The following is a 27,980-nucleotide window of genomic DNA, read 5'->3' on the forward strand; positions in this document are numbered from 1 at the left end:
CTAGCTCTAGGCGCACGTTGAAGCGCGCGCAAGATGCGGAATGGGTGAAAGTGGCTCGCTTCCCTCGGGTTTCGGGCTTTCTCTCAGGTTTTCTCCCCCGCGGGCGCTCATTTTGTCGATGCCGCGATCTTGCCGGGCATATATTTTTGTCGCATAGGCGCTTGTTGTGTTGATCGAGAACATGGCTCTTATTTTTGTCACTTTGTATGCATGGATCGACTTGAAGTGCGTGCGCTGCCGCTGGGTGTTGCGCGGGGCCCCGCGGCGGCCCCGCAGGCGCCGGGTATCGCGCTAGACGAGGCTCTGAGCGAAGAAGCCTTCCTCAAGGAGCTGGAGGAGATGCTGCAGCAGCACGCGGCGACGCTGGGTCGCCAGTTCCTCGTACTGAGCGCGCGCCAGGTGGACCTGCTGGCCTTCCGCCTGCACGACGCGCTAGCGCCCAAACGAGACGCTGACACGCGTGTGGTGCAGGCGTGGACCATTCAGCCGCAGCTGCAGCTCAAGGTCAAGGCCAGCGCCCACTTACAGGTGCTCAAGCTGTCCACGATCCTGCGGGAAGTGCAGCGGCTGCGGCTGCACCAGTCGCAGGAAGAGAATGAGGCGCCGAGACCCGTTGAGGTGGAGATTTTTCCCTCGCTGAAGGTTATTGAGGCTCTGAATACGGACGTCAGGGCGTTACACAATGTCCATTGCTTTGCTGGACAGCTCAGAGAGCTGCATATCGAGCACACGCAGGTGACGACGTTGAAGCAGTTGCTAACACCCCACCACGGACAAGAAAAGCCCTGGAGGAAGCTGCGGAAGCTGCAGATGAACTGTTGTGGCCTGGAAGTCCTAGACACGTCTGTGAACTTGCTGACAGTTGTACGCACACTGGATCTGGGCTGGAACAACGTTGAAAAGGTGGAGACGAGCATGGCGACCAGTTCGCTGGAGGTGCTGAGTTTGTGTCATAATCGACTGAGAGACGTGCCGCCGATCCAGGCGCTGCGCGGGCTGAGAGAGCTGGACCTTGCGGTGAACCGGATCGCGTCGCTGAAGGGGCTAGAGACACTCTCGGCACTCGAGAGATTGGACGTCTCTCACAACTTGATCGATGATGTCACGGAGACCGAGTTGTTGTCGAGGCTGCCGAGACTTGCGTACTTGAAAATGGAGTTCAACCCGATCTCTCGACGGCCGGACTATAGACGTGAAGTGCTCTTCTACTTGGGGGAGCCAATTGAGCTGGATGGACAACCCTGGAACGATGCCGAGCTTAGCAGCATGAAAAACCGACGTATGCTGCTTATGCTAGATGGCGCCAAGATTGCCAGTGACAGCAGCATATGGGGACAGTCTGTGGAACCCCCCGTGTACCCTAGAGTACGAGTCCAGAGCGGCATCGTTGTGAAGAACCCGAAGCTTGTGTTGGGATACCCGTCACTGCCACGCTCTCAGTCTTTTGCAGCTCAGTATGCGGAAATCCAAAACCCACCGTCAACGTTGCCTACGAAGAGCAAACACTCGAATGACGACGGATGGGGCAGTGGACAAGGAACAGAGAATGGCGCCATTGCAGCGAACGCATTAAATGGTAACAGCCAAGGACCTCGCGGGGGACAAACGTCATGGCGATCGGTGGATGACTACTTCAGAACGCAGCGTGATCTAATTGTTACCAAGGAGAAAAAGGAGAGCGAGAGCCAAGCAACGATCAGCGGTACGCTTCATACTATTGAATCAACGATTGTGTGTGTGCTCTAACACATTATGCTTGTACATGTGTAAACCAGAGCAAGAAGACAATGATGACTCCACATCAGAGAAACCGACACGCAGGCGCAATCGAACACGCAGTCGCAAATACACGGCAAGTGACTTCATGCGCGACTTTGAAGAGGAAGAACTGCTCGTGCGAGAGGGTAATGACATTTATAATGTGGACGTCCGAGCTGCGCGCTCCACTTCACAAACACAGATTTCGTCACCACAGGTAAGTTGCCTTGAAATTTGGCTGTATCAAACCGTTAGAATCTGATGTGTTCGACTTGAACTGTAGCAACCTGGGCGAAGCATCAGTGCGCGCGTGCTGCTCAGTGCTAAAGAGGCAGCTGAACATGACCTTCATTTCGGAATCGATGGTGTTCCAGCAAATGTCGAGATCAAGGTATGTACATGTAGACGGTAGCGTATTCTGGTGACTGTTGCTTTGACATACTGATGCATTACTGGGCATTCTCTGCAGTCTCGAGAATTGATTGAAAGGTTTATTGTCAGTGACGGCAAACGCCCGATAACCATCACCCGGTGGCTTCCAGATGTTGTTGCTGTTGGCACATCAATTCACTCGAATCGAGCAAAGATAATTACGATGAAGCTCCAACCGCGAGGGGCATCAAGCGTGGCTGACACCGCTTATCAAATCGACGCAGTAGCGTCCCTGGAGAATTTGCTGCCAACGCTTGTGGCTCGCTTGTATCAACAGTACAAGAGTCGAATCGTGATTTGCAACTGCGCTAGCTGCGGAGCTCTCTCGTTGCTCACACCCAAATACCCCAAGCGGATAGAAGCTGACGACGCGGTGATGGTCTACTCGTGCTTGTTATGCTCGAGTTGCAACGTACGGGAAATCTCATTCAAGAAGCTGGCTGCGATCTGCGCCAACCAGGGAATCGCTATTCCAAGCGCCATTCCCTTGGCGCCTCCACCGTGGGAAACTATTTCTGAGGGGTTCTACATTGAGGAACCTGCTGCTACAGATGCATCGATAAGAGAGTGTATCATGATCTCTTGCAACGGCATTCGTGAAGTTGCGGCCCCTACCGTAGGTGGAACTGACACTCGCGAAGTGCACAGTGATGAGTGGAGCGATGCCATCGTGCATGCTATGACTACGACGTTGCGGTTAGAGCTCGAGTAAGTTTTGTGTATGAACTCCCAAAACTCTTGTCTACTCTAATCTATGAGACTTGGTCGAGTCCTTGTTGTGGTGGTTGAACGGTGCGACCAGTAGCAGTAGCAGAAAATCTATGACCAGCAGCACAACACCGTCGAAAATGAACTTGGGTGCGAAGATCGCCCACACCATCAAATGTCTTCGCTGCAGCGCGACAAACAGCGCGGACACCAGAGCGTTTAGAGAAAAGTAGGCCGAGAAGACAAATAGCATTCTAGCCCCGCCAAATTGCGGTTTGTGCTTCAAGGTCAGCCAAGGCAGTGCCAACACAGCCAACGCGAAGCAGCCGAAAGTGTTGAAGCCCAACAGCGCACCTGCAACATAGAAGTTGAAGTCGTCGAAGCCCACAAAGCCTGCCGCGTTCTGTAAACTCGTAAACGTGTTCGCATGGCCCGTGGTGAAGAATGATTGGTATGAACTCGATGCCCAAAGCAGTATCCACGGCGTGCTGTCACCAAACTCTGCCGGAGCATGAGATCGGCAGCAAGTGGCAACAAATGCGAAGCTTAGACACTGTACAATCACACACAACACTGACAGCGGCGACGTAGGCCCGAGAACTACCATAAAGACTGGAGCGACTTGCCAGAGCAAGAGGAGATGGTCGCTTGTCGACTGCTGTGCATGTTTTGGTTGCCGTGCAGCGCGCGCAAGGAGGCAGCCGAGAGACCCGAGGAAGACCAAATAAACAAAACGGGGCAGCCAGAGTCTCCAGAATGCCACCTCAATTGGGGAAGCTGCCCAGAAGATAGCACACACACCGTAGCTGAGTACGGATAATGCGAGCAAGAACCGTCCCGTTAGCGACACTCGTTGCCCCGTGTACTGGGTCACTTTCGTAAAGAAGCCAACAGCAAGTGCAGCAGTAGCACCCAGCGGGATGAAAGTTCTCCACAACGTCGCAGAAGCCTTGATGATATTGGGCGGTTCCAGCGCACTGCTTACTCGTGTCGCGAAGATAAAAGCTAACGCAGCAACCGTAGCAGCACTTCGGCTGGTGTCTGAGCGCTGCGCGCAGGCGATCAGGAGGAATCCAGTGGTTGCTGATAGGAATTGCATCACGTTGCCCTCAGCTACGATATAGCTATTGGAGAGTAGTGCTAGCGCATGAAGCACCACGACCACAGTGGCTACCACTCCGGCTGCCGACGCTGAGCTCGGCCATATTTTGCCACCTGCCCGAGAGCCTTCAACACTTGCGCTCTTTGCTCGAAATACAATTTCAAAAGTCATATCAACCAATTCAGTGGAGGACGTTGCTACGAGTGCTCGTGACAGCGGTGCAGCGGGAAGGAGCGGCAAGTTAATGTTCGCTGGAAACATGAAGAACAAGCCACCCACAGAAATAATAACCCCTAGGTGGGGCCTCCAGGAATTACTCTCTGAGCTTGCACTCGCAGTTCTGGTGAACGCAGCACCAAGGATGAAAGCCCACCCAAGGAGCAGCATTCCCCAGCCCATACTGCACAAGTCAAACTGCGTCCAAATGGAGCGTCCAAGCGCTAGTGCTTCGCGCAGATAGTGCTGCTGTTGTGTCGACAGGTCTTCATGGAGCCGAAGCAGCAACGGAATATCTGCCTTCGAGTGAGCGGGGTCTGTTTGGTTTCCTTGAACTTGCTGTAGTTGATCCTCCACGCGCTTAATGCCCGTGAACAGCTTTTCTAGCTGATCATACGCCCGTTCAGGCAACTGGGATGCGGATGAGTACCTGAAGAGATAGCGCCGTACTTGATCTAGGTTTAAGCGCAGTGCACGGTTCAGTGTCTGGAACGCAGCCAGTGAACTGCTCTTTCCACTTTCACGTGACGGTGGGGCCACGAAAAACAGCGATGGAATGACACTACCGAGACTGCCAAAGGGGATCGGAAGACCACTCAGCAATGCCAGCGTGGGAACAAGATCCACTTGTGGCACTTCTCGTGAACCATCAAGCATCCTCTCTGCGTACTTTTGCAGTTCTTTCGCATCTTCATCCTCGCCCACACCCCCAGCAACGAGTGATGCCTTGCTGTATAGGAATAGTGCGGCACCTGTCTCTTCGTCACTTGCACCACCATGATTGCCATCAGCCGACATACCGTGATCTCCCAGCACAGCCAGCAGCACGTCATCCCCATCCGGCATGCCCTTCAGCTCCTGTAGCAATCTCTTCAGCATCCCATTCATTTCATCCAATTTCTCAGCCATGAAGACGGAGCTGGGTCCATGTGTGTGTCCAACATGGTCCACCCCCAGGAAGTGTGCAATTAGCAAGTCCCAATCCGGCTTTCGTAGCTCTGGGAACAGATGCGCCGTCACTCCACGATCCACTGAGTGCAGATCCTTCACATTGAACGAGTCAAAGGCGAATTTCCTCGTAAACTCCCGAGCATACAGCGCGTCCCACGTGTCATCGCCCATGAACACCACTCCACGTTGCTGAGCACGCAGCTGACGCAGCAAATTGTCCTCGACGATCTGACTGCTAGCTGCCATGTTGTCCTTGATATCTAGGAACGTCGGCAGTGACCCCGTTGTCAGCCCCTTGAGACGCTGCATGGTCATCGTCGGTGGGTCAGCTACGAACTTGAGCAGCAGCGCGTGTTCCGGCTCACTGACCAAAGTGTCGTTGAGTATTGGCAGTCGATCGCTATAAAACGTCGACCGCTCAGTACGTGGCCCCGACGCTGCAAAGTCGAATCGCAGCGCATCAATCACCACAAACACGACGCGTCGGAAGCGTCGTGGCATCCAACAGCCCTGGGAAGCTTCGTCGTCGGGGCGTGCGAGGTCTTCTTGGCCACCGCGGAGGTGCGCTGGGACGGCGTTCACGTCTGACGGAGACGCTTGGCAACTGCTGAGATCCGACACCTCGAAGCGCGTGAGGAAAAAGCCGGTGGTGAACAGGTAGAGCGCTGCCGCATGCAGCGCCAACAACGCCGCGAGTGCGCGATGGCCCATGACGTGGAGGATTCTGTAATGAAGCACAGTTTTTACCCAATCGTAAGCATGCGCAGACGTACACCTCAGCTGAGGCCGATAGCGATGGCCTGTTCAAGCAGCAGTACTTGGGATCACCCCCGCGCAGTGCACATCAAAGAATGTTGTTGATTTCAAAGTCAAATATGAATACGAAGCTATGCAATGGAGGCTTATGCGTCAGCCCAACCCTCGGCGTTGTGCAGTCTCACGTCGGCGTCCATGTTGGGCGAGTTCTGAATGGCGTACAGCAGCTTGGTACGCAGCGTTTCCTTGCTCGTGTAGGCCGGAAGTCGCAGCGCGAAGAAACACGTCTGCGCGTGAGGCAGGTACAAATCCGGCTGGCCGACAGCGCCCGGGTCGTGGGCGGCCTGCACCTTGAAGTTCATCGGGAAGTCCTTGGCGCTGTTGGGCATGCGGCTGCGCGCCCACACGAAGCGCAAGAAGGACGTCCGCTCCTCGCTTGTCATCTCGCGCAACACCTCCCATAAGTGCTGTACGTGCGGCATGGCCTCATCGGCTCCCTCGCTGTACTCCGTGCATTGGCGCAGCAGGTCCACATCCACCTCGCGGCGTCCACAAATCAGCACCTCAAGCTCTCGCGGCGTGAACAACGGCGCCAGCTCCATGGGAAGCACAGACGCCAAGCCGTCCTTGAGCGCCGCAAGCTGTTGACTACTCTCGGTGAGCCGCGTTTTCTCCACAAGTTGCACGTACAGCTCCCGGTTCGCCAGCGTTACCGGCATTTTTTCACCTTGAGGAACCAACAGCACTTCAGCACCATCGCTCAACGTCGTCGACAAGGTCAAGTAGCCAAGCACCTCCTCAGCCTCCTCAGTCTCGGTACTGAGCTCCTCCACACGACTCAAATTGTTAGTTGTCGCGACATCAACGCTCTCGAGGTGCGCTCGGCTGACCTCAAGCCCTGCCAACGGTCTCCACACAAGCGCAGGTAGGTCCAATCCCATCTGCAGTCCGTGACGAACTGCTGTACCGATGAGCTTTCCGAGGAAGCGATGTAGATCCAGAGCCATAGGTCCGTTTGCTAACAAAGCAGTGCCACAGGAAGGGTTCAACAAGAATTTGTCCTGGTTGCTGCCTGTACCGCTGCGGCGGTTCGGGCACGGAATGAGCAGTGGCAACAAGCCTTGCTCACCCTTCGCCAGTTCCACGTTGTCCATCTGCAGCTCGTCAACAATCTGCTCGAAGACAGCGCGATATGGACCGCCGTAGTCATTCACACCCTCACCCAAGAATTTCACCTTGAAAGCACGGCGCTGACCGCCGTGGCCCTTTCCGCAGTATGCACGACGGAAAAAGCTGTCGCTCCACGCACGCATTTCGCGGTAGAGCTGGCCGAACACGGAACGACGCAAACGATCACCCGGTTGTGACAACAAGCTCAGCTTTGACGCCTGCGCTTGGATGCGGTTAATGCGGATAACGCGAATCTCACGCGGGTCCTCATACTCATCCGACGGAAGCGGGGTACTGGTTGTCGTAGCACGCAGCACGTCATCCCAGAAGGCGCGCTTTGTACTCGTGAACACTAACCGTCGTAGCGAACGCAGCTTCAGGCTCATCGACAAAAAGTCAATTGACCGCCTCGTAGGCGCACTGATGCTGCCCTTGTCGCCTGCAACTTCGATCGGCTGAGTACTGCTTCCATCATCAGGCTGAATTGCAATGATCGGGAGCACCCGAAGAATTTTGCTGTTCAGTACCCGAAGCACTGCCGTGCGAGCACGCAGCTCAGGGCCAGAAATGTTTTTCAGAGCTGGCGACGTGAAATAGTCCTCGACCACCAGCGAGCGCGTGCGTGCGCGCCCCGACGTTGCGTCCGTACTCCTGGCGTCTTCTTCCATCTCTGCGGGGGTAACAACATCCGTGATATTGAGATTTGTCACATCCAAACCAATCGCTGCACAATACGCGTTCAGCCGTTCCACCAACTGCATATCTGAAGTCGTCGAGTGAGTACGTGTGGCAAGCTCAACGAAGGCGTTGAAGTCTGTCCGAGCACGCTCTTCCAGTGCCGAACGGGGCTTAAACGGGCCACGTTCAGGCGCGCTTTCGTAGTCCGACATATCCATTGCGCTATTCTCAATCAGTGTCATATCTTTGCCGCCGCGGCGAATCAAAAGAAGCTCTGGCAGCTCACTTAGAGACCAATACCAAGCCCATGCACGTCCTTCGTCTGCACCTTCATTTCCTTGAGTTTCCGTGCGGTACCACAAGAAGCCGCGGTATACACCTAGGATAACAGCTTCTTCGGGTTGGTTCAACTCTTGCCCGCACTTCGAGCACATACGAACGCGGTCACCCGCCAGGAGTGGAGCACCCAAACCGGCAGCATTGCTCACGCGAACGCACGCAGCAGGTGAAGTGTCGAAGTCCACAGAGATTCCGCGCGGTCGCACATGGCACCTCTGCCAGTGGTTGTCACTCCAGCGCTTCCATTCCGACCAACTTTCACGAAGCAGTGTTCCCGGCAACTTTACGCTGGAATCTATAACGGTTGCCGTCGCCTCTGCCCCGCGAGTAGCTGGCGATGAAGGCCCACTGGCAGACGACCCAGTAGTCGCTGCAGCCTTTCCTTGCTGGATCGACACATACCACGAATGCAGTGCCTTGCTAGCATCCACAGCATCCGAAAGGATCTGGCGCGGAGACACCCCAGGCATCGAGATCCATTTTTGGTTCAGGGTGACACGATCGCCACCCTTGCGCATACCAATGCATGGATACAACGTGCGCGAGTTCCGTTCACCCTTCATGTTTTCGAACGCGACACCCAAGTCTGATACAATGTGCTCGCCAAACTTGATGCCATCCATGAAGAACGACAGCTTGCCCTGCTCCATGTCCAGCCGTACACCAATGGTATCACTTGCGTTAAAGTGGTCGCCATAGATACGCTCTGTACTGTTGTGATACGTAGCACGGAAATTGACAAAGCCCCACCCATGCCACCTGTTTAAGCGGCTGGATAGCGCAGCCTGGGAGCCGGGTGGGCCTGCCTTTTCGCAAACACCGATAAACACACTACCGAACTCAGCTTGCTCCACGTGAACCTCCCAATAGTGCACACCGGTGGTGAATCCTACCGTGCCAAGAGCAAGGTTGCGCGACTCACCACTGTGACACGTAACTGATAATCCGTCAGAAGAGATACCAAGCGTTGAGAAGTGATTGTAATGGTCCATCGTGAACAAATGTTTCGTCGACACCTGAAGCTCGCCATGGATTTCAACAAGCTCGCCATCCTTTACAGCAGCGTGTAAGTATTCGCCACGAAGCGTGTCAACCATCGATGCTTGATCAGGTGATGCTCCGTTTGGAGTAGCCTCTTGTGGCTGAATCGGACGCAGCATATACTTCGTACCCGGTTGCCATTTCTCCGAACCGAAGCGAAGCATCCATCCCATGTCAGGATTGCCGCGAGTAAGCTGCAATTCTTGGATGCAAAGAGATTCATCCGCATACCTCAAGCCTACGACACGAACAGCAGCACCATAGTCGGGCCATTCCATCAGTCCTGCCACCTTCACAGCTCCTGCGGGCGGAGTAGCTGTATCGTTTTCGTCGGACACGAAGAGGTACAACAGTACACCAAAGTGAATCTCAGATCCAAACGACCCCTCGTCCTCCTGCTTCACCTTTGGGGTAGCGTGCTGGTGCGTAATATTTCCGTCTTCGTCCACTTCCACGTGAATTAGGTCGAAGTTGCCATCTGCGCCCCAGCGGTACGTGTACAGTGAGTCGTTCGGCCAACGCACTGACATGCCTTCGCCATCCACACCACTCCATGGTGACACGCCCTCTACAACACCTACGCTGCCTTCACCTCCGTCTTGGTCGCGCCACTTCCAGTTAGGTCCGCGAATCACCTTGCATCCGACCTTCAGTTCTGGTTGGTTGCTTTCCTCTTGCTTTTGACGCAGTCTGAATTGTGTCAACGTGCCGCTCCAGACCTGCGTGTGAGAATCAGCGAGCACCCCTACATCGTTGCCGTGCTTCCAGCCTCTCGGCTCCTCCCCCATGATGCCGCGCTTCGCAGCCTCCAACACATCAATTTCTTGAGTGTTCAGCATCGACGTGTCAAACACATGGTCTTTTTCCGGCAAACGAAACTCAAATATGGGGTTAGCCTTCTCCTGGAGTAACTCAGGCATGGGCAGCTTCGTTCTTCGCCCTGGTCCATTGATGACTAATCGATCACCGACGCCTGCGGCAATAGCTGCAGTGGCTGCCAATACGTCGCTATCTTCTGTAACCATGTTAGCAATTGCAGACAGCGTAATATCCGGGGCTTCTTCGGAGTCGCTATTGTCAACCTCCATGTTTGTGACTCCACTACCTCTTGCAGCGCTGAGGTCTTCTTCAAGGGTTTGAGCTGCAGCATCACCATTGCTGACGGTTGCATTCGAATCGCCTAGACTCGAGGACGAGTCTCTTTGCTCTCCAGCCTCCGCTGCTGCCGCACGCTCCGCTTCGAGTTTTTGTTGCTTTAAGGCTTCTTCAACGGCCTGCTGCGCTTGTTGCGCCTGCAATAACTTCTTAGCGGTCATTACTTCCTCGTACTCCTTCTGGTCAATTGGCTCCAGGTCAACTTCGATTCGTTTGCAAGCTTGCAATTGCTGGGACGAGCTGTTTTCAAAAAGTTCATCGGTAGATTTCCCCACTGCACTCATCACCAAACCGGCAGCGGAAACCAGCTCTACCAAGCTTTGAACGTACTTCGAGCACACTGGTACGTTAGGATACTCACGCAAAACACGTTCTTGGGAGAGGTCGACAAGGCGTTGCAGTGGAAGAGCACCCAAAGCCATTTCCAACCGCATCTTGGTTTGACCATCAACGGCACCAATGCCATTTTCATCGGCAATTCCGCACTCCTTTGGCAAGATATCCTGTAGAATTCCAGCAAGAATGGTTGCACCTCGTTCTTTCACGCACATGCTTGGAGACTTCAGTGACGACATCCAAGCTTCGAGCAGCTGTTGCCGAATTTGATCGTGCACGGGTGACGAGATACAATTTTTGTGTGCTTCCAACGATTCCAACAGCAACCCACTGATCCATTCCGCAAGGAACAGGTTGGGGTGGCTAAGGACCTCTTTATCAGACCACGACTGGCCTGTTTCGGCTGTGATCTGCAGAAGGGTTGCAGTAATTGCAGCTTCCGACGAATTCCACGGAATGCGAGCATACTGGCGTTGAGAAGCCTTCTTGACCTCCAAAGAAATGCAAGAAAGAATCGTACCCACTAGAGAATTACGATCGTATGCTTCCGACGTGATGTTTGAAAGAGCGCTGTTCAACGCCGATTGCACTACTCCAGATAGCAAGCCCAGTGCATATCGTCCTGTTGCACCACAATCCAACAGGTGAAGCGCGTCGCCATCAGGCAGCGTCAACGAGGCGCTAGGTAGCGCATTCGATATGTGGAGGGCACTCAAGCCTGCAATGAGCTTGATGAAATCGATAAATCTCGCTGAATCTTCATTCTCAGTAGCGGTTCGCAGTGCTCCACCGTCAGATAAGAACGCTGTTACAGAGAACGGTCCGACTTCCGATGTGGGCCATTTGGCAAGCAGTGTCAACAGAGCTCGTCTTGCCTGCAAAATAGCAAGCGAGCGCGTAACCACGAGTAGTTCAACGTACACTCGACTGTCAGGGAGCGCCTTGATTTCAGCCAGGGCATCGGCCTTCGTCACGCCGGAACCAGACGCAAAACCACTACTACGGCCGTGGCCAGAGCTCCGCAGCATCGACGGATGCATATCCCGTGCAAAGTATCTGGTGTCGCTTGAATAGTTTTCTTCACCTATGCTCTCTTCCAGGCAATCTTCTCGGGACCCAATTACGTCGAAACCTTTTGGCACGGAGCTCAGGTCGTACGTTTCACTCAGCACATTCAAAATCGGCTGAAAACCTGGCGGAGGAGGATATTTGAACGGGGTCCCACCAAGATTGAACTGCAAACGCTCTCTCCGGTTGAAGCTTGCGCACGGGTACACTCCACGGGCAAAGTCAATAGCCCGGAAAGCTACACCCATGTTAGCCGATCGCATCTTGCCATTCAAGCTAAAAATGATGGTGCCAGCATCAGCATCAATGCCACATCCAACAACATCACCTTGCTTCCACTTGGACCCCCACGGTGACGAGCGACCATGCCATCGCTGTTGTCTCCAACCGTCGTATGCCCACGAGTGTGCTCCATCTCCAACTCCATCTCCGCGATCTGCCGCACCACAGAACGCCACATCGGCCCAGCCGATCTGGATGCAGCCGTTTGTATGTAGAGTAGCTTCGTAGTACCATCGTCCACTTGATACAAGGCAATCAGGTGCACCAACACTAGCAAAGCCGCCACCGACCAGGCCCTCCACCATTAAATCATGTTCTCCGATGCATGCTTGACCACTAACAGCTCGAAGTGGGTTGGGCATCTGTATGGTGTCTTCACTTTCGGGAATAGTACTTGGAACATTTCCATCCGTTGCATCCCCACCTGATGTGCGTAGTTTGGCTTCCTCATCTCGCCGATCTTCCGCCTCCAATGCCTCGCCATTAGATAAGATCCACGTCAAAGCCGCGTCGACGTTATTCCTGTTTGCAGCCAGTGCCTTCTTGCACCAGTTAAAAGGGAATCCCATCTCGGATAACTGCTCCAGTAACGGACTGATAGTGTCAATGTCATCTTTTCGTGAAGACTTCGAGATGCTGTCGGCACCAGATACCCCCCGACTTGACCGATGCTCCGCTACAAGACGCTCCATATCACTACTGTGTTCAAAACAGAAGTTGATTGCAGCTTCAACATTTTGAGAGCAGCGAGTCAGCGCGACGTCACACCACTCTTTCGGGAATCCCATCTCCATCATTTGCTGCACCATTGGGCCTGGCGACAAGTTTTCATCTTCTACTGCATCGCTCGCCTGACTCTTCCCTTCCTTGGTATCAGCGGGGGCCGTTGGCGCTGCGTGAGAACTTCTAATCGCATACCACCGAGACCACAACATCAACCAACTCTCCTCGAGCGAGGAAATATCTCCGACTCCTGCTGACGTTGGTGTCTCAGAAATGGCGACACTTAACAAGTCCTTCAAGCCACTCGAACCAACACCACGGATGAATGTCGCAGCGCAATAATCGTTTTTCAGCAGGGTCGCAGAAGCACGAAGTCCATGCTGGCAGAGAAGCATTCGATGGAGTCGAGACTCCTTCTCCATTTCACCAAAAACATCAGTGGGCTCTGTAGGTGGCGAGGGATTGGCACCACTCTTTTGGTGACGAGGAGACCCGCTTGACACCGCTTCTGAATCAGATTCGTCAACACCAGGACCACTATTCATGGGCATTTCACTATCCATTCCAGATGGCGATGATGAACCATCATTCGACATGTCATCGTCATCTTCGCTATCTTCGTTTCCTCCTTCTTCGTCAGCATCGTTGAGGGCATCAACGACGTCCATCTCAATCAGACTTTTCTTAACTTCCGCCAAAAAGTACGGGAATCGCTCGATAAGTAACGATTTCAACACCGCATCCGAAAACGCGTTATCTGGTAGCTCAACCTCTGGAACAGCGAACAAATCATCGATTGGCACGCGAACCGGTCGTGTCTGTTCAAAGCAACGCATAATGCTATTAGTCAAAGAGGTATTGCCGCATTTCCCGTTGAAACTTCACGAATGGCGACTTACTGGTATAGATCGGTTCGCAAGCGAGGATTGCTGTTGGGTGTTGGTCTCCTCCGTGCGGCTTCCGCGCAGTAAAACTTCGGCCGCTGACTTCTCAGGCTCGTAAGCAACGATCACACCTCTTGCACCTCGGAAAGCTATTTCTTGCAAGGACGACCCTGCCCGAGGCATAATCTTAACAGTTCCGCCGACGTGAAGGCCTTCAATATGTCCGTCGAGAATGCACAGCGCAGACAGGGCCTTGACATAACTTGTTGTCTGCGTCGTCCAGCTATCAAGTGACGGTGTGTCTTGTGACATGTCTTCCATTTCTACGTCAGAGTCGGCAGCATCTGTCATCGGTCTATCTTGCTCGGTAACACAAGCCAGCGGGATCGAGGATAGTGCATCGGCAATCGCACGATTCAAATACTCCGCCCACTTGTCAGATTCGTACAATGAACGAAGAAGTAACACAACCTCAGCAGCGAGACCCCCCGCGTTAAAACCTGAATCTGTTCCTGTACCCTGGCCTTCAGTAGTTCCAGTAGAGGCGTTTGTGAGTCGGCGAAGCAATACCTCGGCAACGCTTGGGGGGCTATTTAACCCCACAATACCTACAAAGAAGTTGACCAATGTGGAAGCATGGTCCAACTCGTCCTGGCCATCTGCATCGTATTCGTCGTCACTGTCCATATCAAAACTCTCAATCTCATCGTATCTGACTCTGATGGAGGATGGGTCAAGGGACGGCAAAAGCCGACGAAGTAATTTCAGAATGCGGCGCTGTATCTGAGGCGAGTTCACGTCGACGAGAGCAAGCAGCAAACGCAGCCACCGAGACGAAGACAAGTGCGATCTGCAAACAGGCGAACCGCTCACCGAATACAACAGTGAACAGATCTGGTAGCAATACTCCTGAGCATCGTTCAGCCTGTCGCCAAATTCTGCCTCCGACCCAGAAGTACTTGGATCGCCAGACTGCGTAGGATCAGTCACAAACGCTGTAGCTGAAGCTTCCACAGTCATATTCCCCCGATTTTGGCGCATTTCTTCCAGGGAGTTTTTCAGCTCCGTATACAGCATGTGGAACACGGATTTACCGAGTGTTTCGGGACCTGATGGTTTACGCAGGAGCGGTATGGAGCCCAAACTTAGGCCTGGAGTCGACGGTAAATCGGACGCGCTTAGTAGTCCATCCGCGGTGTCGCTTGCGTGAGCAACTTGCGCAGCTAGCAGATGCACAACTTTCAATGCAGCCTGGACAATTTTCTTCTTATTCTCTGAGATCAAAACCGCGTCATCAGGAGAATTACGGGATGAACCACCCGATTCATCGGTCAAGGTCGCATCGCTGGACCCGCGGGCCTCATCCAACACAGTTTGTAGTACTCGGAAAATACCAACGCGAGACAAGAACGAATGATCATCTGGCTGAATGATGATTCCCCACGCTAGTAAAACCACCAATTGTAGGTCAGCGTCATGAGCCCATGTAGCTCTAGACAACGACGCGCTCAGATATCCGTACAACGACTCAAACGAATCCCTGAGGTCACTCTTAAGGTGCTTCCCGCAACCTCCTAGACCACTGAGGTAGTGAGATGACTCAATAGTGTTTGTTGAGGTTGAAGACGGTGTTGGAATCACGCTAGCACCGAAGTCTCCGAAGTCCTTGCTCAATGGTGAAGCACGACTACCATTGGATTTGGAGTCGGCTAAAGTCGGAGATAACCACTGCAATGCACTGGACAAAGCGAAGGAGGATTGAATAACTTCATGACGTTCTGCAGTAAGCACTCCGCGATGGTTACTCCCCGAGTCGCCGACAAAATTCCGGAAGGTCATCATGCCAATTGTTCGCAGGAACGCGGCGGTGCAATTGCCCAGCATTCTTGACTGCAGCGTTGACACGCGAATCGGAGCTTCCACAAAGCGTGCCACCTGTACGAGTACATCGCTGTAGATGCGTTCAGCGCATTCATACACTGCAGATTTAGATGCTATTCTCTGAGCACCACTATCCACCGTCGTCAAAGCAAACACGGCCTCAGCAGCTGCCAACGCTTTTGCGCTAGGCTCAATCTCCAGCAAGAATTGTGCCTTCCGAATCACCAGGCCGGCAATTACAGTGTATGACGAGCCCATCGAATTTTTGGCTCGAATTGCCCACTCGATAACTCTCTGAGCAGCTCGCCAGATATGCATCAGGTTGTCATGTGGTCGAACATCACTGTCCGTAAAGTTGCTCTGCGAATTTTCGATATGCTTGTTGATGAAGCCCAGGAAACCACTGTGCCACATCAAGGCAGCACAAACCGTACGGCGAGTGGCCTTCATAGGTTCTCCTCCTAGTCGCACAAAGGGCGACTCGCCAACGTGCTTGGATACCCACCGGTCCAATACTGCTGCATCACCGCGATTTTCGATGAGATCCTTTAAGAAAGGGTTGGTTACACAAGCCCCAGTCACAGGGGTACTGTCTGCACTCGGAATAGGGGCTGAAAGCGTCTTGGGTAACACAAACTGCAGCCATGCCTTGGAAGCCTCTGCGAGTACAGGTAGGGAGCCAGCAGCTATGGCCGTTCCAAAACCAGTGATCTCTGAAGCTCGCTCAAGTACATTCTTCAAATGCGTTTGCACGGTTTCAAGTGGCAATCCCCCCTCGAGCAAGTTACTGCTAACCCATTCGTCGTATTCATCCAGCGTACATTCTGACGATAGCTTGGACATGCCACTATCTTCGTCTTCACTAGAATCACTCTTGGCAACGTCATTCAAAGTAAGGACACCCGTAGGAACGTTGTCAATGAGCAGGTCGGCATTCTCTAGGCTGGTCAATACATGACCAAAGTAACCTAGCAAATTGGCAATTACCATTTCCAGGATAACAAGCTGATTGCTCACCCATTGCCGTCCACCAGTGTCCTTTGCATCTCGCGACATTTTGTTTCCGACAATGCAACCGCTCGTATGGCTTTTGGTATCCTCATAACTGCCTGTGAATACGGTGCCATCAGCACGAAGACGCCCCTCGACCAAGCATGTGCCTCCTTGGCGCCATGTTTCTACGAAAGATACCTTGGTTCCTCGAGCGATACCATTTAGCGTCACTGTTGTAAACGAACCGCTGCTGCGTCCACGCATTGATCCACCTTTATCTTGCGAAAGAGTAAGATGGTATTGCTGAGCTGGAATATTGCCAGCGGCCATACTCTTCAATTCCCACTCACCAGCGACGCTAAGCACAAGATTCCCAGGAGAAACATCGTCTTCGCCATCATTCAATGCTGCAAATGCCCGAAGACCTTGATTTACGCGCTCGATGCATTGCATCGTACGAATGCACCAGGGCACTAAGGTCATCGCCAGTGTTGACGCTAAGCCGTGGTAATTTCGGATTAGGCTTAAGGAACTAATCAGGGGGGTCACCATCGAAAACAGCAGTGGATGCGACGATACCAAACGTTCGTAGTCTCGAACATGCTCCGCTTTTTGCTCTGTAGTGAGTGCCACTTGCTCTTCCGATGCGCTGTTTACTTCATTCAACGCAGGGCTCGATAAGAAAGCGCAACACGACTCCAATAAAGCTCCGGTGTGATGCAAAAATGGTTTAAGGACAGCAGGAATTGCAACACCCTTCGGTTCCATAGCCTCGCCACTCAGAGACGGCGTAAAAGTTGCATCCGTTGGTTGAACTGGCAGGATTGTAACTTGATCATCACGTTGATACAAACCAATCGCAGGATATAAGGTGCCGTGTTGCGTCAAACCATCAAAGGCAATACCCCAATCGCTATCCCCAACACCAAACGAGAGAGCTCCGCTATCTGTATTCAGCCGAACGCGGACAATGCTACCCGTAGTGAAACCGTCTCCATAATCACCGCGGACTTTGCTACGAGCATGCCACAGCGCTCGGGTTCCAATAAGTCCCCACCCTTGTCGATCTCCACCAACGTAGGTTGCCACGGATGCATCTCTGGTACACACACCAAGGAAAATGTGACCCTTCTCGCAACGGTCAAGGCGAACCCCCCACTCGTGAATTCCAGTGTTAGGAGGGCAGCCCGTCGTAGCCATCACCATTCCCCATTGTTTCGCCGTATATTGCTTTGCTGTTCGGTTTCCATCGGACAGCGTCATCGTTTCCGCACACCGCGACGAATCAAACTCCAAAGCGGGTGGTTCATCCCCACGAGAGCCACCAAGTCGTTGGATCATCAAATCTTGGAGCGATCGCAGCAGGACAATTCGGGCATTAAGGAATGCTGGGCGTGAATCGTCTTCTTTCTCGAGGAGCGGGAGCAAAGGTGCGTGCACTAGCTCGTAGCTGTTCTTGAACGAAAAATCGTGCCATCCTGACGATAAAATGCTCTCACGCAGCAAGTCAACTAGATTATGCAGACGATTCATACATTCTAATGCCTCCACCTTTTGCTTGCGCCCCATATCCCACATCTCCTCGTACGCACTTGCTAAAGTGTCAGCGTTCAGTGAATCCGCACTCGGACCATCGCCAGGACTTTCCATAATAGCATCCAAAAGGCCCGGAGGGCCATGACCTGATATGTAGTCGTACAAACATCGCGCACTTAAGGACCCCGAGTCAAGCGAAGCACGAATAACAGTGGGACTCCACTTCGCTTTGATCTTGCCGGTTTTCGACGCAGCATTCTGAAGAGCACCATCGTCGATTGGCTTTACGCTTGAGTCGCTTCCGCTTTGCTTGTTTTGTCCACGCTCGGTCTTGCTGTCATGCTCAATAACATCCACACATGTAGGCACAAAGAGCTGCGCCATATCCGGCAAGGCTAACCTGGCGCACAAGATGTCCAGCTGATGAAATTTCCACTCAACATTTTGCTCCCCACTTCGGGCGAGTTTAAGACACTCAGCAAGCATTGTTGCCAGTATCATATGCCGCTCCTTTTGCGTGTCGTAGAAGATAGCAAATGCTCGAATCCACGCTGCCATTGCTTGTTCGCGAGTGCGAGCACAGTAGTACGCAGCAGCATTTTGTACATCATCAGGAGAGCAAGTCACTAGGTCTGAGAAAATGATCGAGCCAATGACGTCCTGCTCAGCATCAGCTTGAGGGGGGCTCTCAAGAGCGATGTAGTGTAATACTACTGACTTCAAACTCTCCAACAACGGATTGCCGCCTTCGTTTTCGCCATCGTTTTGTTGGGTATTCAGCCTCGGAATCTGGCCTAGACCAACAGAAGCTGGCGCAATTCCCATCACTTCGACGTGGAAAAAGTGGACTTCTAGCACGCGAAAAAGCGAAAGCATGGAGCACGCAGAGAACAAGTGCCACTTCGCCACCCAGTTCGAGTCCCCAGCCCATCGAGAATGCGGAGCGGCTGAGGTGTGGAAATCTCTCAACAAAGAATTCAAGAGCATAAACGTCAGCGGATGCGGCTGAACAGGTGATTTGTTAGGGAGAACACCCTGATGGCACGACTTCAGGTATTCCATGCATAGTTTAGTCATCTGGACTATCAGTGCAGTGACAACGGTAGCTCCATCCACCTCAGCAACAAAGTTCGCGGGAAGAGTAAAAGGACCAAGTTCCAGCAGCTCCTCAGCCGAAAACTTTAACGGGCGAGTCTTTTCGGCAGGTGCATCGCTCTGCCTGTCTGTTGCTGTTGAATCCGCCTTGCTTTCACTCTTGGAATTCAATGACGCATCGCCAGAAGCGCTTTGATCGCGCAGGTTCACCTCGGGAGAAAGCGACAGTGCTATAGCGCGAGCCATCAATGCATCTTCATCGACGCCTTCTCCGCCAAGGCTGTCTTCACCTTCTCCACGCTCATCATCGTCATCATCATCCTCGTCGCCATCGTCTCCATCATCGCCAAATCGACTCAGTCGAGCTCGAAGCTTGGCAATGGAACCACTGTCTGAGTCCAAATCCATCTCACCTGCAGTTGCTGCAGCCTCGAGGACAACACTCTGTAAATCGGACTCAAAATCGTCTTCAGCACTCTCAAGAGCACTGGTATCAATCATCGTTTCGTCAGCTTTTGTCGGCGTTGTGACATCTTTCGTAGCTGCACCTGCAGATGTCTTCTTCGGTCGATACTCTGGCGCTTTCTCTCCACGAAGCACTCGCAGATGCGACACAAGCGGGAACGTCGGTGGTGGCGCGTCACTCACCTTGTTCTGATGATCTAGGAACGATAGCACCAGCTTGGCCGCCAGCATCAAGCCCTGCAGCGAGCCTTCAGCAATGCTCTTGGCCACGAATCGACTGATATTCAACTTCATGTCGTCGTCCGACAGCAGCTCGGCCGTCAAATCGGGCGTGAGCATGCTCGCTCCGACGTTGGCCTGCGAGGGCTGCTTGTCCTTGCGTTCCCTGTCCTTGCGCTTCTTCTTCTTTTTCTTGTCCTTCTTCGGGTCCACGCCCGTCACGAGTGGATGGCACAGGATGGCGCCATACAGCGCCGGGTCCTGCTCTCGGATCGGGCCCAACATGACGTTATACACGCGGTTGTCCAGCTTATCCCGGAGCAGCTTGGCGTGCAGCTTAGCACGCGTCCTCTCGGGGTCCGGCGTGTTATCCTCCTCGTCCTCGTCCTTGTCGTCGACTCGGTCCTCGTCGCGCTCGCTGTCCGCGTCCTTGTCCTTCTCCTTGGCGTCGTGGAAGTCGCGACCACCGCCCAGCGCGAACTCGATGTCCGACTTGGCCTCCATGAAGAAGCGCGTGAGCTCCTCCACGCGCTGGCGACGCGCAGCGTCGGCGCTCAGCAGGTCATCCGGTTTGCTGCTGCCACTGGGCTTCTGCAGGCTTTCAGCGCGCTCCGGCTGGCGCTCGAGCTTCACGGGCTCGGCGCGGCCGCTTGAGGCGAAGAACTGCAGCGATTCGGTCGTCACCACGTTGCTGCGATCGCCGCAGAGCGCCGCGAGCTCTGCCATGAGGCGCGCGTAGCGGCCGTCCAGCGAGTCCTTCTCCTGCGTCTCCTGCAGCTCGTGCAGCACGCTGGCCTGCCGCCGCAGACGCGTCTGCTTGCTGCGCGGAACGCTCATGTACTCGCGGTCAGTGGCAAGCGCAAGAGTGATGGTCCGTCGTCTTCTCTCCGCCTCCCCTCTCGCTTAGTGGCCGAATTGTCGCGTTGTCTTTCCCCCTTCTTGTTGCGGAACGATCTTTTTGTGGAGAGGTACCGTGGGGGATGCAATTAAGTACGTCAACGCGATTGGATGATAATCTGCTTGAAGTGGCGCACGAATCACAGCCTCAGTTTGCAACGATGGAGGAGGAGCCGGACGTGTGGAGCCACTTCGAGCGGAGCGTGGCGTACGTGAAGGATGTGGCGTCGCTGTACGAGTCAGCGTTCGGCTGCAGGGCGGATGGGCCGAGCAGGAAGACCGTCACGAAGGCACATCTGGACGAGGCGCACAATCAGGCGCAGCAGGCGCTCGAGCTGCTGGCGTCCAACCTGCTGAACGCATCCATGACGATCGTCCACAGCATTGAGAAGCAGGTGCATCAGAAAGAGAGACACCATGTGTGTTACGACGACCGACGTGACGCTGTTGCTGCTGTAGGAGAGCGAGGCCAACCGATTGAAGCACAAGATGTTGGCGGTGAGGCAGACGATTCGAGATCGGCAGGCGGCGCTCGACCAGGAAGCAATCCACAAGTTCTACTCGGCGCACAAGGCGAGCCAGATGAGATTGTCGGCTCCCGTCTCGCTGAGCCGAAATACCGCGGAAAAGGAGAACGACAAGCTGCAACGTGAGCTTTTACAGCATCTCCTGCCTCCGGATAGTTGTTGATACTGATTTAGTCGTTTGGATTGCCACCGTTGCTGTAGATCAACTGAAGCTGTCGCTCGCTCCGGAGAAATGCATGCAGTAAACCACTCTATTCTATCCTTTATCTTCTCGATGACGCTACTGTGTGGAACGGGATAAGCCCGCGTCACTACTTAATCGAGCCCGCTCTTGCGGCGTGTGCTTTGGACTGACCACCTTAATATGTGTTGCTTCCATCGTCTTGGGCGATTGCGTAGTACCGACTGAGTGTGGCGCGGCTGGCGCGGACTGCCGCCGCATTTCTTTTTTTGCAGGTGTCATGGCTCGCTTGAGCTCAGGTAACGGTTTTGATCCATTGTCTTCATCAGTTGCTGCTGCCGTACTTGTGCCGGAGGCAAGCGTGCGCTTTGGAGAAAAAGGTCGGAATCCTGAACCTCGCCCGTACCAGCTTGAAGCCATCTCGGTGGTCTTGGTCTGTAATTGCCTACTGAGATCATTCTCCATGGAAGTGAGCAAATTGGAGCTGGTCTGTCTTGAGATAAGTGTCACCTCTTTTACATGATCCCAATTCAATGCTGTTACGTTGATAGAGCCCCGCTTCTCGGTCGCGCGCGACCAGAATCGCTTTCCCAACACTTTCCTCTGAATTTCCATCTGCAGCTCGAACGCAGGGAAAAGCAGCATCGGATGCCGTGCTGCAAACTCTTGGAACAGGGACGGTGAGAGGCGGTTATTCGGCGTTCCAGCCATAATGATGTCGAGCTTCTCCACAATTTTGTGCGCATTTGGGTTCGTCTCCCAAGCGCTTCCCCATATTTCTCTCACACACCTTTCTACTTCGTCGTGCTCAATCTCACCGCTACCATCCACGTCATAGAGGTCGAACGCAAACCTAACGAGGCTGGTGTGGTTGAATGAGCAATAATTCCACACAGCCAGCACAAACTCGATGAAGTCCACCTCGCCGCTACCGTTCCGATCCATGACCGAAAACGCTTTCTCTGAGAAGCGGCTGCGCTTCAAGTCTACATGTAGTGCAGCAAACCCAGACGTTTAGTGTTGGCATGCGCTCAACCAAGAATGACGACCGAATCGGCACAAACCAATGTAGTCGAAGAACTCCATCATGTTGATTTCACCCGATTTGTCTGCACACAACACCAGTAAGTTTAGTACGTGCGCTGGCAATTGACAGGTTCTGCTTTTTAACAATCGCACCCCTGTCCATGACCAAAAAGATCTGGTGAAGCGCGAAAAGATGCTTGTGGTCTAGTCCGAGTCCTCGCAGTGTTTGGAGCAGTGTGTCGTTAAGGTGGAGCGCGTGGTTGAAGGCCTTCTCTCGCGAACGCGTGGTCGCGACGCCGAATTTTGCGAATATATTTCCCATTCCATGAGAGAGTGGCAGCACGAGCGCGGAAATGATCGTGTTTCAAATGCTGGAAATTTACAAGCATGTATTTTTACCGATCAGGTCGAAGGAAGGCAGACACAAAAACGAGCGATGGAAAGGCGGTAATCTCATGAGGACGAAGCGTCAAGCAGAGTTCCGCGCCAGCCTTGGTGCAGTTCATTCCTCGTGCAAATGGATGGACCGATATGGACTGTGTACTAATTTGTCCCTCCAATGTAGATACTGTATGTAACAAGGGGCCCCCAGACACAGCACAAAAGTGATAAGCTAGCACAACATACGTCTAATGGTAACCATTCACGCCTCGAAGTCGGGTTCGACACGTTCGCGATAATATTGAGCTTGCTAGCATGCGTGTTCTTGCCGAGAGCACGCAAAAACAGAGTTGCTTATGTCAGCTTGGTGACCTGGAAGATTTACCACTTGCCGACGAGATGCTGGCTGAAACAGCAAACATACAACCACGGGGGATACGATGCCGTCTATATCGACATGGATGAAGGAATCGCTCGTTTTGACGACAGCGGAGAAGCACGCTTTCGTCTTCGGAGAAATACACAAGCATCAGTTGAGGTGAAGAAACATATGCTTTTGATAGGTTTGGCGAGATTGAAAAACACCGAAATTGACCGAGTGAGGTGTGTTGGAATTAACCCCTTATTCCCCGAAGGGCGTCCTATATGCTATAGGTACGTAGTCTACAGAGTCCGAAAGGGCTAATGCCTGAGCTGGTTATCACCATGGAACCTTCCCCACCTCCAGATGGGCACATGGCGACACTAGGAAACTTTTCTGCTTACGTCTTGTCTTGCAGCAAACTTGGATGGTGCTCAGTCTCATCATGCAGGACGAGTGACGTGACATCCGTTGAGTAGCTCCCGAGTCGACGCAGTATTCTCCGCTAGCCTTACATCCGCGTTGCGAGGTCCGCCAAGAATAGCATGTTTAGATGTGGCGGGTAGCTCATCAGCAACGAACAACGGACTGTCGGGACTACTTCAGCGATCTTCTTCTTCCTCCTCCTCCTCCTCGCCTCCGCGGAGGACGGCGCTTGCGCGACGCTGGAGCTTGGAGACTGGACGAGTGCGCTTGACAGAGCGAAATGCAAAGTGAGAGCTGGCTGGAGCAGCGAGTTCCGAGGGCGTACCCAGCCATGCGAGGGAGGCAATTGCGTAGGTGGCGTACAGTATGACTGATTGTGCAGAGCTTTAGGTTAGACTTGAGAGAGCTGCATGGGCAGACCTTCCCATGCCTGGACTGGGCAGCAGTTCTCACTTTTGATCACTACACCACCGCAATAAATCCTCGGAAGTAAGGCAAGCTCACATCGCTAGTGTTGCACACTTCCTTACACTTCGTGAAAAACGATTAAGGCCGACAACTCTTGATTTTGGACTTGCTTACATCGGGGAATGGGGAATTAAAGGAGCCAAAAGCTGGAAGGAGTTTGACTGGTGAACGGTGCTTACATCTTGGTACCGAGGACACCGACTCAAATTCATGACCATCTCTCTCTTTGTCTTGCTGCCTTTTTTTAGCTATGGTGCCATCGCTTTTATTATTCAACTTCGAAGTGATTCCACTTTGGCTAGCCTGCGCCAGCTCACAGAACTCTGAGCTGTGACCTTCTATTCAGACGAGATGACACACCACCTAGTTTATTGATTGCTCGCGCGTGCGTTGGCCAACAGTGCTGGCAGCTCTCAAGACAGCCACGAACCCCACGCACACATCAAGCAGGACGTTTGCTTTCGGAGCAACGTCGTTTCACTATCTAATACTACAGGTTTTATTGACGGGTTGGTGGGTTTAAACCCGGACAATGCATTATCCCAGGTAAGGGACCCGTCAAAAATGACTGGTTGCCACAAAGCAATCGTACTTAGAAGGGCCGAAGCACCCGCTGATCGTCAATCACTTTCAGTTTGGACGCCGGACACCAAGGGTGATTTATAGCGGACGAGTGGATGCTACATCGGTGCTTCTGAGGATGAAAAAATACACTAGCCGTCGAGAGGTCCTCGGACGTCGATGTGGCGCTAACTAAACTCTAATTTTTTCCTGAAGAACGCCAAGACAAAGACTCTGTAATGTTTGTACATGTTGCTGCTCGGGGTTCCGGTGAGGAAAAACGTACCACCACACTGATCCACACGATGAGAAAACTTCCATAGAAATCAAACTTTTTACTGAGGAACCCCAATCAAACCAAGTATCTGTATATGTTTTTAAGGATGAACACAATTGTTTCCTCCCATTAAAAAACCCTCTGTTGTTTATTCGATTGCTTTTGTGATAGCTAACATTGTTGTGCTGCTGCTCATGGAGATCGACTACCACATGAAGGAGGTCATTGTTCTTCTTTTGAATTGCATTGAAGTGGCTAGAGGGAGCAGCTTATCGTCGAAAATTGTAGGCAAACACGGTCGCGACCAAGATTCATTATAGGTAACTTCGGACTCTAACCCAACGGATACTAACCAGGATAGAACACGTCGAGTTTGTTGGGGCAGGTTTCAAGTTAGAGAATGCCGTAAGCATTGTGGTTGATTCCATCGAGATTCTGCAGCAGTTCTCCAATTACCAATCTCTATCGCCACAACAATACCATCAACTTCAACGGGGTCGCTAAAAACGGCAAACCGGACTAACGCAATTGGCACAGTTAATAAATAAACGCCCGCAGCACGCCGCCACAAGCCTCTAATAAATAGATCATGGCCAAGTACCAGGAGATCAAGACCATGAAGCTCTATCACCACCTGGACCGCATCGAGCGCCGCCTGAAGGAACTGGGCTACACCAGCAAAGACGACCAGGTGGACCCGGAGCAGTTGGGCACGCTGGACTCGCTGCACTTCTTTGGGGACGAGCCGATTCGCAACATCGTGGAGCTGCTAGCTGAGACTTCTGGAGAGAAGAAGGTGCTGGACATTGGAACGGGCTTTGGAGGCACGGCACGGTTGCTAGCACATCGCAGTGGCTGCAACGTGCACGCTCTTGAGCTTCAGCCGGACCTGAACGACGCAGCTAAAGAGCTAACTCGACGATGTGGGCTGGAAAACCAGATCACACACTTGAGCGGCGACTTCTTGGAGCTCCCAGTGCTACACCACGAGTACGATGCAGTGGTTGGGTTGTTGTGCTTCCTGCATATTGGCAACTGGCGTCAACTTTTCCAACGCTGCTTCGATAGCCTGAAACCTGGAGGAGTGCTGTACGTGGATGATTTCTTCCTTCGTAGCGAGAAGCTGACTGTTGAGGACGAGCACACACTCAAGGAGGACGTTTACTGCGCGGGTCTTCTGCGTCAGGAGGAGATTCTGGCGGTGCTGAGTGCGTGCGGCTTTAAAAGGCCCAGCATTCAGGACGTGACGACCAAGTGGCAGCCGTATCTGTCGGATCGAGCTGCCCAGTACCACGCAGCATTGGAGACCCACATTGCGCGCGATGGGGTGGCGGCGGCTCGTGGTCTCGACCAATTTTACACGAGTGTGGCAAGGCTGTTCGGTGCTGGAAACGTGGGAGGCTATACGCTGGTCGTGCGTAAACCGCTTTGATATAGCATTGACGTTAGTTGTGCCTAATAGCTGACTCCTCTCGACAGTAAAAGCACTTATACACATGCACCCAACGATTCTGCGTCGCTTTCTGCTGTCAGACTTGCTTTACATGATGCTCATGACGCTCTCGTCCTTGACCATGTCCATCCACTCATGCTTAGCCTTGTCCGCAACCTGTCCGCGCGACTCCTCCTGTTCTTCAGGCAAGGTGAAGGCCTTGAGCAGCGCTAGCGCGTTCTTGGGCTGATCGAGAGGCACCATGTGACCGGCCTCGTACACTTGCTGAAACGAGAATGGTCCGACCTGGCGCAGTCGGCCCGCCTTCTTGCCGTCCACGACCCACTCCTTGTCTTTAGCAGCTAGAAACTCTTCGTGCTTGCTCCACGGCAGCTCCAGCGTCCAGGCCTTGCATCCCATCCAGTTTACGATAAAGTCAGCGTCCCCAGCGTAGACCAGACCTCGGATGCCGGCCTCGAGCATCGGCGGCACCAACTGCTGGAAGTTCTTCATCCAGTCGAACGAAAATCCGGCGTGGACTTCCATGTTGCAGCTCTGCCACTTAGCGCTCTTGGGACTCACGTGCAGCTTCTTCAGCGTGTTCTCGAGCCTCAGGAACTTTTCCACATTTTCAAAAGAATAACACATCGGAGGGTGTGCACACTTGGATCGAATGTCGTAGACGTTCAACCCGGACGCCGTGTACGGCGCCACTAACGCAGCATTGCAGAACGTCTGCGCCGCCAGGCACGCCGCCTTGCTCGTCTGGCAGGCGGAAATCATGCCCACACAGGGACTCACCGCCGCCTTCATCGCCAAATACACGGGATACGACACGGCCTTGACTCCGTACGTGTTGTTGTAGGCCATGTCGGGGTAGTACTTGTACTGCACTTCGGGGTCTGTTAGCCCGTTGCCGATGCCGAACCCCTGCAAGTTAATATGCACGGGTCCCTCTTTCTGCTGGTTACCAGTGAAGATTCGGTGAGAGATGGCCGGCACATAGTGGCCGGCGTAGCTCTCCCCGAACACGTAAAAAGGTTGCTTTTGGTACTCTGATTTAGCCTGGAAGAACTCCTGCAGGAAGTGGAACATATCGTCCCCCACCTCTTTCTCCGACGTGTCATACTCACTCACGTCTCCGTAGCTGAAGCCCACACCGACGGGCTGATCGATCCACATGACGTTGGCTCTTTCATTCCACGAGTAGGGGTTTCTCTTGAGTGACAGATCGTCGTTAACGGAGCACGGCCCGTTCTCCTGCAGTAAGGCCAAGATGGAGCTGCAGCCCGGGCCGCCAGTGAGCCAGATGACCACGGGGTCCGTGGACGGCGAACCGCGCGACTCGAAGAACCAGTAGAAGTAGTTCTTGGACTTGGACCCGGAGATCTTGAAGTAGCCGCTGAGCTGCTTGGTCGAGTCGCAGAAGGTCTCGTCCACCGGGTCCATGGTCAGCGTGTAGCTGCTCGTGACGTTGAGGGACGCGCCCACGCAGCCGCAGAGCAGCGTCAGCGCGAGGAACAAACCACGCATTGTCATCTTACGGGGGAGAAATCTTTTTGAGGAGAATCATACTTTGTTCAAGTGAATCAGGGGCTACTATTGAGGAGAGTACGGTGCCGCAAGTTGAAGTGAAAGTTGCATTTGAAAAATGT

At 53.2% G+C, this 27,980-nt stretch overlaps 7 protein-coding genes across 7 annotated transcripts; 3 read left to right on the forward strand and 4 right to left on the reverse strand.

Moving 5' to 3' along the window:
• Positions 1-210: 210 nt before the first annotated feature.
• KRP23_3253 (Serine/threonine-protein kinase 11-interacting protein) lies at positions 211-2,902 on the forward strand (the record flags this gene model as incomplete). Its single annotated transcript, XM_067888078.1, has 4 exons — positions 211-1,702; positions 1,776-1,975; positions 2,042-2,149; positions 2,228-2,902. The coding sequence occupies 4 exons, from the start codon at positions 211-213 to the stop codon at positions 2,900-2,902; spliced, it is 2,475 nt and encodes an 824-aa protein (XP_067747354.1).
• A 30-nt stretch (positions 2,903-2,932) lies between these two features.
• On the reverse strand, positions 2,933-5,878 carry KRP23_3254 (GPI ethanolamine phosphate transferase 3; the record flags this gene model as incomplete). Its single annotated transcript, XM_067888080.1, has 2 exons — positions 2,933-3,399; positions 4,357-5,878. 2 exons carry the CDS (start codon positions 5,876-5,878, stop codon positions 2,933-2,935), a joined length of 1,989 nt encoding a protein of 662 aa, XP_067747355.1.
• Positions 5,879-6,069: 191 nt separating this feature from the next.
• Positions 6,070-20,625, reverse strand: KRP23_3255 (E3 ubiquitin-protein ligase HERC2; the record flags this gene model as incomplete). The annotated part of the gene is made up of 3 exons (XM_067888081.1): positions 6,070-13,533; positions 13,615-16,448; positions 17,400-20,625. The coding sequence occupies 3 exons, from the start codon at positions 20,623-20,625 to the stop codon at positions 6,070-6,072; spliced, it is 13,524 nt and encodes a 4,507-aa protein (XP_067747356.1).
• A 221-nt stretch (positions 20,626-20,846) lies between these two features.
• KRP23_3256 (uncharacterized protein) lies at positions 20,847-21,457 on the forward strand (the record flags this gene model as incomplete). Its single annotated transcript, XM_067888082.1, has 3 exons — positions 20,847-21,080; positions 21,145-21,334; positions 21,414-21,457. The coding sequence occupies 3 exons, from the start codon at positions 20,847-20,849 to the stop codon at positions 21,455-21,457; spliced, it is 468 nt and encodes a 155-aa protein (XP_067747357.1).
• A 35-nt stretch (positions 21,458-21,492) lies between these two features.
• On the reverse strand, positions 21,493-22,741 carry KRP23_3257 (Calcineurin subunit B type 2; the record flags this gene model as incomplete). The annotated part of the gene is made up of 3 exons (XM_067888083.1): positions 21,493-22,379; positions 22,458-22,502; positions 22,573-22,741. The coding sequence occupies 3 exons, from the start codon at positions 22,739-22,741 to the stop codon at positions 21,493-21,495; spliced, it is 1,101 nt and encodes a 366-aa protein (XP_067747358.1).
• A 2,741-nt stretch (positions 22,742-25,482) lies between these two features.
• Positions 25,483-26,325, forward strand: KRP23_3258 (Glycine/sarcosine/dimethylglycine N-methyltransferase; the record flags this gene model as incomplete). The annotated part of the gene is made up of 1 exon (XM_067888084.1): positions 25,483-26,325. One exon carries the CDS (start codon positions 25,483-25,485, stop codon positions 26,323-26,325), a length of 843 nt encoding a protein of 280 aa, XP_067747359.1.
• Positions 26,326-26,433: 108 nt separating this feature from the next.
• On the reverse strand, positions 26,434-27,858 carry KRP23_3259 (Serine carboxypeptidase-like 49; the record flags this gene model as incomplete). Its single annotated transcript, XM_067888085.1, has 1 exon — positions 26,434-27,858. One exon carries the CDS (start codon positions 27,856-27,858, stop codon positions 26,434-26,436), a length of 1,425 nt encoding a protein of 474 aa, XP_067747360.1.
• Positions 27,859-27,980: the final 122 nt, after the last annotated feature.

This window comes from Phytophthora ramorum, assembly GCF_020800215.1.
Source record: "Phytophthora ramorum isolate Pr-102 chromosome Unknown Phyram_PR-102_s0003, whole genome shotgun sequence".
NCBI classification, from domain to species: domain Eukaryota; phylum Oomycota; class Peronosporomycetes; order Peronosporales; family Peronosporaceae; genus Phytophthora; species Phytophthora ramorum.